At 43.5% G+C, this 11,719-nt stretch overlaps 1 protein-coding gene across 1 annotated transcript in view; it reads right to left on the reverse strand.

Moving 5' to 3' along the window:
• Positions 1-2,955, reverse strand: part of LOC118098679 (B-cell receptor CD22-like) — a gene marked incomplete at its 3' end in the record, with an annotated part of 28,419 nt that extends 25,464 nt beyond the window's left edge. Inside the window, exon 1 of the mRNA XM_047343509.1 lies at positions 2,945-2,955. Coding sequence (XP_047199465.1) covers positions 2,945-2,955 — 11 coding nt within the window. The remainder of the gene's footprint in view (positions 1-2,944) is intronic.
• Positions 2,956-11,719: the final 8,764 nt, after the last annotated feature.

An 11,719-nucleotide genomic window follows, 5' to 3' on the forward strand; every position in this document is an offset into this window, starting at 1 on the left:
TACCAGGTGTAATTAGCTGCTGGGTTAGCATCACTGCTGCAGGTCAGAGTCACCGAGCTGCCCTCCATGATCTCACCAGAGGGACTCACTGACACAGAGGGAGGCTTTGGAGCGTCTGGTGTAAAACATGCAAGATCATGAAATCAACTCAGAAATATTCATTAACCAAAGTGAAGAACTTTTCAATCTCTGGTTTTGATAAGTGCTTCTTAAATATAGATGATCATTATTAACCCGGGGCGCCAGCACAGACAGAAGCAGGTACTGAGGGTTTTGTTTTCAGCCCGTGTGTGTGAATGTACAAAATAACTCAACACATGAACCAAACTTACTGAATATTATAGTGAATATTAACTTTTGCAGCTGATCGGTCAAAGGTCAGAGGTCAAGATGAGCAAAGATTTGACCCAAAAGACACATTTTCCAAGATATTTCCACAAATAGCAGAGAGACTAAATCATATACTGATCAGAACATTATTCCCCATCGTATAATGGAAAGATGAGTTATAAGTAATGTCACAAAGAAGTTAGAGATTTACATCATGCATCCTTAAAACTGCCTATCTGCTGTATTCCTGCCTCTAATAGGACTATAGAGACGACCTGAAGCTTATAGACACTGAAAAATAATCTATGATCATATGGTGGGAATGTCGTCACTATGAGTTTAGAGAATGACGTCATATAGTGTCGCTATGCAACAACAGATGTTTTCACCCAAGTCCGTTTGTTTGTTGCTTGTTGATTTTAAGCAAGATTACACAAAAACTACTGAGTCGATTAGCATGAAACTTGAAGGTAGGATGAGGTACGGGTCAGGGAAGAACTCAGGAAAGTTTGGTGTGAATCCAGATAAGGGGGCGGACCCAGGAACTTTCTATAAGATTGCGAGACAGTGCTGGGTTTCATGGATATGTGGATGTTTTCTACTCACACTGGACGTCTAAGTGTAGAGACGTGGAGTTGATCCGTCCGTACTGATTCTCAGACTTGCAGGAGTAGACCCCGCTGTCCCCAGAGCTGATGGAGGAGAGACGATAAACGCCCTCTGGTCCTTGAAGCAGAGTTCGGTTCTCCTTGTACCAGGTGTAGATAGCTGCTGGGTTAGCATCACTGCTGCAGGTCAGAGTCACCGAGCTGCCCTCCATGATCTCACCAGAGGGACTCACTGACACAGAGGGAGGCTTTGGAGCGTCTGTACGTGTGAAAACAGAATGATGATAACAGATGACAGACATTGTGTTTAACATTTGGGGACATATATGGTACGATGTGTTAAAGTCGAAGGTTCTCAGGTGAGTGGAGGCACTGAGTTACAACAGCAAGGTTGTTAAACTGACACAGGTAAATTCTCCTTGTTGTTAAGTGAGAGGTTTTTCTCAATGATTTCCTGTTGCACTACTGTTTCCAGACTCCCCTGAATGTCCACAGATTTCCAAACCAGAGTCCAGTTTGTAACGTGGACTTAAACGTGACATATTATGACCCTTTTCCACAATTAGACAGAGTTTCTTCCTAATGAAACGTGTGAAGAGCCCTGTTCAGAGTGGCCTGTTTGTGGGCGTGTCTCTTAAAATGTTTCTGAGCCACTGCTCCCCCTGCTGGGAGGTGCATGTGTGACGTGTGCACAGGAGCAGGGTTTTGTTTTCACCACTGTCTGTCTGCTGAGAGCTGTTTGCTCGTCATGTGAATGTGCACAGTGAAGGAAATATCTTTCAAGTTTACTGAGGATGGTGAAAGCTTTATGGATGTTTTAACAGACGCTGGGTGGATTCTCTTTGTGCTGCTGATGGTCTGACTGTGAATATTTATGGGGCAGAAGTCAAACGACCCATATCTGCACATTTAAAATGTAAAGGACAAAGAATGGGACAGATTCAATATCTCTTCACTTAATAACCTGTGTTTCACTCACATGTCACAGTAATAACGATGTTTGCTGAACTCCTTCCCAGCTCATTCTCAGCTGTGCAGTAATACTCTCCAGAGTCTGACGACCGGATGGAGCTGAGGACAAATTGTGTCTCTTCACTGAGAGGTTGAAGTCTTTTATCTCTTCTTCTCTTGTACCAGGTGTATTTAGCTGCTGGGTTAGCATCACTGCTGCAGGTCAGAGTCACTGAGCTGCCCTCCATGATCTCACCAGAGGAACTCACTGACACAGAGGGAACCTTTGGAGCGTCTGAAGGATAGTTTATATTAACACACAGGAAGAGAATACAATCAAAACACTGTCTGTTTTATTTGTTAAAAGTTTAAATTTAAATTATTTCCACATTATTGTAGCTTCATGAGGAGGAGTAAACTCACACAATGTAGGAGAAGGGAAACGCTCATGTCCTTCTATAGCACAGTGATAGCTGTCTTCAGCATTAAAGTGTTGGAGGTGAAAGTATTTTTTTTGTCCAACAAGTTTATTGTTATTGTACCAAACGTAGGAAAGATGATCAGGGAGCTGACACCTGCTGTGACAGGTCAGCTCTGTCCAGGTAGAATATGGATTGGCTGTTGATCTCCTCACATGTACCTGGAGCTGAGGGGCTGTGAACAAACATGTGATTTTATTTCAACATACACACTAACATTTCAAACTGACTAATGTAAATGTTACCTGTGACATTCAGAGTGATTCCAGCTGAACCAGTTAAACTCCCATTAGGTTGGTTTGTTGTGAACCTGAACTTGTACACAGCTGAGTCGCTCTCTCTCAGGTTAGAGATTCTCAGAGTGCACTTGTTGTTTCCACAGAGATACTCCACACGACCTGAATACTCCGGATCAGTACTCAGATCAACGTGAATCCCATTACTCTCTTGAATGAACCAGAAAGTTTCCTGAACTGTAGTATCATGGTTATTAACTGTGGATGGGTATGTGTAGGTACAGGTAATGTCCACTGTTGATCCTCTGAAGGCACAGATCTCAGTAGAAGTGTAACTCACATCCCAGTCATTCTGACTCCATACGACTGTAACACAGAGCACATCAGAGAATCAGAAGATAAACTTATACATTTATAAAACTAACTCCATGTATTTTCTCTGGTGAATCACCAGTCGGCAGGTTTTCATTTTAAGATGATGACGATGCCAAGATGAGGAAACTTTCAGTTCACAAAAAACCCAGGGAAGTTCCCTTTAGACTTCAGAGTGAGGGAGAAACACACTGTTGGAGGAGAGGAACATGAGGGACCTTGTAGAAGTTGCTAACTGGCAAATATGGAGGAAATGATCTGTGTCTTTTATGCAGAGTCGACCAAAGATGGACGACACGTCTCCACTTCCTCCCACTCTCCAGAAATGAAGCCAAAATATCCTGGATACCAACGCTGCCATCTTTCACATTTGGAACCACAGTCTGCACAGTAGTGATCTGGAGATGGAGCCACAGTATCAAGGTCCCGCCCATACATGAGCTCGACCAATCCTGAGTCAGCTTCAGCTGTCAATCATGAAGTTTAATCTAATTTTCATTTCATCAAATAACAAATTAAAACCAAACTTATGAGAAACAGCAACAATAGAGTGTGATAAGCACGACCTAAAATGACACAAACCATCTTTGAGAAAAATGTATTTGACCTTTTAGATTGGTCCATGTCCTTCCCACTAACATGGAGGAGACAGGATGTATGTTCTATACTGCAGCCAGCCACCAGGGGGCGATCACAATGCTTTGGCTTCACTTCTGGGCAGCAGTAATGTCTTCCATCTTTATTTACAGAAGCAGAATACTAGTACTAGTACAACACTAGTTTGTCAGTACTGACAGTAGTATCCCAAGAGTTCAATGTGCCCATGCAGAAAAAAGTATTTAAAGACACATGAAGTTATGGTACAATGCATTATCTCAAATACTCCAGCAGATGGTGCTGTTAGTGAAATACTGTAGATTAAACTCACACATTGATGGAGAGCGGAAATCCTCGTGTCCTTTAACAGCACAGGAAACTCTGTCTGTATGATCAAATAAACCTGAATAAGATGCTCCTTCAATCTTTTTCTGTTGATTCTTGGACCAGACGTAGTTCAGAGGATCAGGAAGACGACAACTGCTCTGACACCTGAGCTCTGCATACTTATAATAGTCAATCTTCACTGATGTGCTCACCTGCACATGCAAATCTGTGTGTGAGAATAAGGAATTAATTTTAGTCCAAACTGACAACACACACATGCATATAAAAGTGCACAGACACACTCAAGTGAACCAAACAAGATGTAGGAAATAAATGAATGAATGTTCAGATGTAAATGTTACCTGTGACAGACAGAGTGACTCCAGCTGAACCAGTTAAACTCCCAGTAGGTTGGTTAGTTGTGAACCTGAACTTGTACACAGCTGAGTCTCTCTCTCTCAGGTTAGAGATTCTCAGAGTGCACGTGTTGTTTCCACAGAGATACTCCACACGACCTGAATACTCCGGATCAGTACTCAGATCAACGTAAATCCCATTACTCTCTTGAATGAACCAGAAAGTTTCCTGAACTGTAGTATCATGGTTATTAGATGTGGATGGGTATGTGTAGGTACAGGTAATGTCCACTGTTGATCCTCTGACGGCACAGATCTCAGTAGAAGTGTAACTCACATCCCAGCCATTCTCACACTGTACCACTGTAACACAGAGAATCAGATTCATAACGACACCAGAGAACACTTAGTTTACTTTTTACTTTCTGTAGAAAAGAAACACATTTCCATGAGCAGCATTCCATAGCATTTCAACTGATGACTCCACACACTGATGACAATTCCTGCATCGAGAGGAGAGGAACTCAGTTATGATGATAATAATAATAATAATAATAATAATAATAATAATAATAATAATAATAATAATAATAATAATAATAATAACAATAACATGTTTCAGCCTCTGTAATACTTTGAGCTCTAGACGATAGAAACTTCTAAACAAAGATACAAAATAATACTGATGATAATTCCTTCATATATTTTCTTTCTGCATCACTTTACAGGTGGTGATCTGAAAATGAATGAATGGTTCATTTATATTTTTACTTTCTTTCTCAAACTCACTTCAGGTGAATCAGAAGTCCGAGTGTAAAATAGAGTGAAACATGAATGTAGACGTACAGTACCTGTCACAGTGAGAAGAAGGACAACAAATCCACTGGCTGCTGCAGTTACACTCATAGTAGCTGCTGCTCTCGTCTGTGACTTCAAACAATAAAAACATCCACAGGTAAATAATGTGCACGAGATGAAACTCAGTCACATCACAGACACGTCTACCTCCAACACAGAAGAGTCTGAGAATAAAGACAGATTCTGTAAGAGAAAGATCAATTTAAACTGATAAACCCCCCCCCTTCCTTCCTCTCTACACTTACATGCATCCTGAGCCCGATGGTGTTAGATTAAACTGTGGTTTGTACAAACTGTGAATTTCTTCATGTAACAGAGTGTTAGAAACGACTTTAGTGGCTGTTCACACCAAACCTGAATCATCCTCAACTGAAGCTGTAAGCAGCGTTGAACAGGCCTGCCCCCCCTCGATCCAGCCAGTGGACGCAGCGGTTTACTTTTCTCAACCGTCCGACACGGCACGATTGAGAAAGAGTTACAACTAATTACAATTTATAATAATCTTATTGTTATTTGTAACATTTTGACAGTAACATACATTACAGTTAGCTTTAGCCTAACCTGAGGCTAACTCTACACCTGGTTGAGCCTGGGAAATATTTTCAATTGTGGGAGAAGAAGAACAACTTTCTTACCTTTACCTTTCGTGACTTCCAAAGTGAGAAGTGAGAGAATTTGTAATCTGGGTTAACCAACCCATCAAGAAAGAAAACAAACCTTTACAAACACTGCACATGTCTATATGTTTTATTTCTTCTGGTTCCGTGAGGCTGTAAAATCCATAAACAACAGATTCATGTTGTGTTTCTTCAGTGTTTGGTGACTGTGCTGTACACTGCAGATGAATCGTCCCCCTCTTCTTCACGTCTTGTTCTGTGAAGGGCAGAATAAACCACTCACACCCACAGTTTTTAACCTCAATAAGTGTAGTGATGAAAATGTTCACGTGTGGAGCTGCTCACCCTATTGCACTGTCAAATCGAACAGCGCTGTATTCAGCCTCCTCCTCGTCTTCCTCAGTTTCTCTCTGGGGTTGAACTCGAGCTATGTTGGAGTAGATGGCATCTGCCCGGTTCTGGGTGAAGCAGACGCTGGCGTAGTGGACGTCATGGAGAGAGAGAGAGAGAGAGAGAGAGGGAGAGAGAGAGAGAGAGAGAGAGAGAGAGAGAGAGAGAGAGAGAGAGAGAGAGAGAAAAAGAGAGAGAGAGAGGAGAGAGAGAGACAACCCCTAACCCTATCATGATCGAGAGGCCAAAAACATGTTTTGTGAGGCCACTGTGACCTTGACCTTCAACCACCAAAAGCTCATCAGTTCATCTTTGAGTCCAAGTGATGAACATTTGTACCTAAATGTAGATGTACCTGACACAGAAAGAAGGAAGATGACAAAGCAACTCGCTGCTTCTCTCAAACCCATCGTTGCTTCACACGTCTCTGTGGTGCAGCCACATCAGCAGCTAGATTCCACCCTTGAGAAACGATGTTTGTCAGCCAGTCACGATGACAGATAGAAATCATAGATCAGTTAAGACCTTGGCTTCCCTTCTTTACATCATTAACATGCACGAACGGACAAACACCAGTAAATCCCCTCGTTAAAATGAAGAAATGTTCTTTTATTTTGGAAATGATGCGTGAACTTATTAAAATATATTTCATGCAAATAACAGTGAGAGTAGTTTTGCAGCCTGACAGTGAATCTAACACTTTCTTTACTTTCTTGAGACTGGACTTAAAAAACATGTTGAATTATTCTTTCTTTTCACCTCATGTTAGAAGTCAGTTCCTGTTTATTTACACCTCCAGTCCATATGAAGACTGGGTCATAACAATACATCGTAAAAGGTCATAATTATGCAAACTTACATTACTTTAGTGTTCTTTACTCATTTCTCACGAGGATTCAACTCATGTGAGTCAAACTTGTTTTGTCTGATACACGTGTAAAACTGTTCACTTGTGTAGACTGGACTTCATGAGCTCATGCACAGGTGCACGTGAGCAGTAGAGCGACACAGGAACCATCGACTGTTGGGTTAGATGGGCGGAGCCTCCCACTGTGCTCTGGTTGTGCGTTAACGTGGAGTCGGAATAATCAGAAGAATTAGTTCTGGGATTAGTAGACTGGGAAATTCACATGAACTCCACCTCAACTCTGGACCTCCCAAGACATTCATGGTCTGACCCTTCTCATCAAATCACAATGATGCAGAACTCCACCGGTTAATGAGGCAGCCTTGAAGAGTGGAGATCAAGTGCTTTGAAATGAAACTCTTCATTTACCTGCGCTCTGTCTTCTGGTCTCTCACCGCACTCACGTTGTTGTGTGAAGGACTTGTTTCTTCTAGATGGGAGGAAAGAAATAAACAGTTGGATGAACTAGAAAACTCCTCCAGAGAAACTTTGAGAGAGAGAGAGAGGGGGGGGGGGAGAGAGGGGGAGAGAGAAAATTAGAATTTTGAAAACTTTTTGTGTATTTACGTCATGTGTTCATGTGTTCAACCCAGTCAAAAGCCTTTTCCTGGTCTATGGAAATAAGACCAGTCTCTATTGCCAATGAACTGGAGAGGTCCAAAACATCTGGAATCAAAGTGACATTGTCACTTATGAGCCTGCCGGGCACACAGTAAGTCTGGTCAGGGTGGATGACGGACGCCATTACCTCCCTCAGTCTGAGGGCCAGAGCTTTGGACAGGATTTTGTAATCTGTGCACAACAGAGAGACCGGCCTCCAGTTCTTCAACTCTTGTAGGTCTCCCTTCTTCGGCAGCAGAGTGATGACGGCCCTCCTGCAGCTCAGAGGTAGCCTTCCATTCTGCAGACTGTCATTGACTACCTCGAGCAGATCCTGTCCTAAGATGTTCCAGAAGGACTTAAAGAAATCAGCAGGAAGGCCGTCTATCCCTGGAGCTTTGCCGCTCTGCAGGCTCATGGTGGCTCTGTGCAGCTCTTCCTTTGTAATGTCTGCGGCTAGCTCCGTGTTGTTGCTCCTGCTTACCTGAGGGAGACCATCCAGAAAGCTGCTGTGCACATCTAGATTACTTGACCACTCACTCTTAAAGAGGTCTCTATAGAAACCGGTAGCACACTTCCTGATCACACGCAGTCGGAGACTTCAGAGCCGCTACCCATTCATAAACAGTGAATGGTCTTTCTTTGTCCATTTTTCTGCTCCAACCCAAAGAAGAACTGGGAGGGGGCATCCATCTGTGAGATGTTCATAAACCTGACCAGAGCTCCCTGTGCTGAGACGCCCAGCAGGTTGGCTATAGCCGACTGTTTGGACTTGAGGGAGTCTAAATGCCCTGGATTTCCTGTAGAAGCTGCTAAAGACTGCAATTCTTCTACCTGTCTCTCCAGATCCCTCATTGTCCGGGTTAAATCTCTGCTGACATTGGGAGTGAACTGCTGGCAAAGTTGTTTGATTTGTGTTTTTCTGATATCCCACCACTGCTGAATGCTACTGAAGGCAGGCCTGCTCTCTCTGTGGGAAAACCAAAACAACTTAAAAGCTTTTCTAAAAGCCTGGTGGTTTAAAAGGGCTGTGTTAAAATGCCAATAGGCGCTCTTAAACGAACATTTCTGATAAAAACGGAGCAGGAGACTAAACAATGATCAGTAAAACCCACAGGCTGAATAAAACACCTTTTAAAAATATTTAAATGGTGTTTAAAACAATAGAGTCGATGCAGTCTAGCCAGGGATAAAACATTTTCCCTTGCATGGCTCCAGGTGTATTGTCTGTGATTACTGTTAAAACCCCTCCACACATCAGACAGCTCATGTGCCTCAGTCAGTTGCTTCAGTCTGAGACATGATGCAGGATGTGGCTCTAAGTGATTTCTGTCTAAAGTGGGATTTCCTGTGCAGTTAAAATCACCTCCTAAAAACATAAAACCATCACCACTACAGGTTTTAACAGTATCATCCAAAATGTTTAAAAAGTCCATCCTGTCCACCCCATTAGTGGGCGCAGAGACATTTAGAAACACCAGCTTGACATTCTCATATTCAGTTTGAACCTTTAATAAAACACCTGGAATGATCTCATCCACATTAAAGGAAAGTGGTAAAAAACTCCTGGCAAAAATAATCCCCCCCCCCACTGCAGCTGGACTTGTGGCTTAAAACAGCCTCCCCATTAAAAGCCCTCCTCCAGTCACTCTCATTGTCTTCAGTGCTGTGGGTTTCTTGTAAAAACATCACATCTATTCTGTTAATATCCATGAGTTTAAAAACAGCCGCTCTTTTAAAATCAGCTCTGGCTCCGTTCACATTTAAAGTGCTGATTTTAAACCCACACATGGATAAAAGAAAGAGAAAAACAGTCAGAAAACAGGTCAGTAAAAGAGAAGAGTAAAAGGACTTTTTAGAACTCGTCATCATCGTTTAACATTTGGCCTTTAACTCTCAGCACGAGTTTCCTGAGTCTGTAGATCTCCTGGTCCGTTAACAGCTCGTCGCTGCCTGTTTTTCTTGTGAGCGGTTTGGAGGACTTTAAAAACAGTTAGAGGTCAGAGAAGTGGTCCTCCACCGAGGGCAGCCTCTGGCCTTTAGTGGTTTCTGAGAAGGTTTTTATGTCGGGGGGGGGTCAGAGAGATTGGTGCTGAGATATGCGTGTGTCTGTGTTGGTGCCAAATTAGAGAAAGTTACTAGAGGCATGCAAGGAAAGACTGAAGAGCATAACTAACATTAACTTTCAAATAACTTGTAACCAAAATATCACAGCAACTCAAATCAAACTTATAAACATCACAAGGAATCGAATAAACAGTCTTTGTTTAGCCTAGTATAATTATTAAGCCCAGTTGTGTTACCCGTCCATGGAAAGGGAAAAAAGGTTGCTGTGCTGTTTGAAGTTCTGTGAAGTCGTCTTGCTGGTTTTGTGGCTCCTGCCTTTGTGGTTCTGTTGAGCGGTGCAGCTCAGTTGCTGTTTGAAGTTCTCCGGCAGGACATCGCGCCGCTGCTTGAAGGTTGGTAGAGCTTGGATTGGAGGAGGTTTCCTCGCTCGGTGAGTGGAAAGCTGCACCTCTTGCGCAGACAGAGAGGTGGGCTCCTCTCTGAGGGTCGCATCGAGTTGAGGAATCGAAGAAGAGCAGTTGGACAGACTTCTCCCCTTGGAGGGATTGCATGGAAAGAGAATGAAGAGGGGGAGACCTGGCCTTATATTGGCCCGGTGACCTCACAGGTCATGGGGCCTAGAGTGACCAATAGTGGTTGACCCTTGTGTCTCCGGTCGGTTTTCACACCTCTGTGTGATGTTGAGGCACCCTGGGAGACGGAGTTCTGGAGGCCCTGGTTTTCTCCAGACCAAAGGACATGCGGCTTTAGGCTTTTGACTACACATGTAGGCCGAACTGTAGTTCCCAATGTTGGGCCATGGTTCTTTGTGAAACCACTACATGTTCAGTCAAGAGCCTGAAGCCGCATGTTCCTCCAAGACTCAGTCTCCCTCCATCAAAAACCAGAGCAAGGAACTCAGTCTCCCAGGGGCATCAGAGGTGTGAAAACCCCCCCAGGGACACAGGTTTCAACTCCCATTGGTCACTCTGGACTTTTTACTTTTACTCGATACATTTGAACAGAAATTTCGGTACTTTCTACTTCTTATATTTTCAAAACTGGCTCGTTACTTGAGCAGTGGAGGTTGGAGCAAGCGTGCCCCCTGCCTTGGGAGATAGACCCTAAGCGTCCGGAGGTTGGTCGGGCTGCCTTGGTCGACCGGGGTCGAGCAGGCTGTACCGGTGATGATCCCTCTGCAGGTTCACCTTCAGAAACTTTGTTACGAGTTTTACTTCCTCTAGAGAGTCCAGTTTGATCGTCTTCTTGGCTGACTCTGGCAGGGCCGATCCAAGGACCCTACTAAACCATCCAATGGGGAGTAGCGATGTGTGTACAAAGGGCAGGGACTTAATCAACAGGAGCACATTCCCCATCCATTTATTCCCTTTAGAATTATCCAGGTGCTCCTGCAGGAGCTTGGTTCAGTTCAGTCTTTATTATTCTGTCTGAAATTTGGCCTGTTCTTCTCTGTACTAGCACTGTGCAGGTTGTTAACAAAAGAGGAAAACTATCCTATTTGTGTGCCTAGGACTTGTTTCCTTTTACTGAGTTATCATAAGGGGCATTGTGCGTCATTCCTGCTACTGATTAGAAAGTGAAAGGTCCATGTTTAATTCTTTAGTGGTTATTCTGGGGTGTATTAGTGTTCTGAGGCACTGGTTTATTCTGTTGTGTTGGTTCTTTGTTGCCCCCAGAAGTTCAGATGCACTAGTCCATTACGATTTGAACCTCAGCAGAGGATGAAAGTGAACGACAGAGTTGAACGTGTCCTCCGATCTTCCATTTCAGCTCTGTGCTGCAGAGAGAGAGAGAGGGGGAGAGAGACAGACAGACAGAGAGAGAAAGGAAGAATGAAGAGAGAGAGAGAGAGAGAGGAAGAATGAAGAGAGAGAGAGAGAGAGAGAGAGAGAGAGAGAGAGAGAGAGAGAGAAAAGAGCGAGAGAAAGAGAGAGAGATAGAAGAGAGAGAGAAGAGAGAGAGGGCAGAGAGAGGGAGAGAGAGAGAGAAGAGAGAGAGAGCGAGACACACACAGAGAGAGAGAG

The sequence above is a fragment of the Hippoglossus stenolepis genome, chromosome 2, assembly GCF_022539355.2.
Source record: "Hippoglossus stenolepis isolate QCI-W04-F060 chromosome 2, HSTE1.2, whole genome shotgun sequence".
In the NCBI taxonomy this organism is placed as follows: Eukaryota; Metazoa; Chordata; class Actinopteri; order Pleuronectiformes; family Pleuronectidae; genus Hippoglossus; species Hippoglossus stenolepis.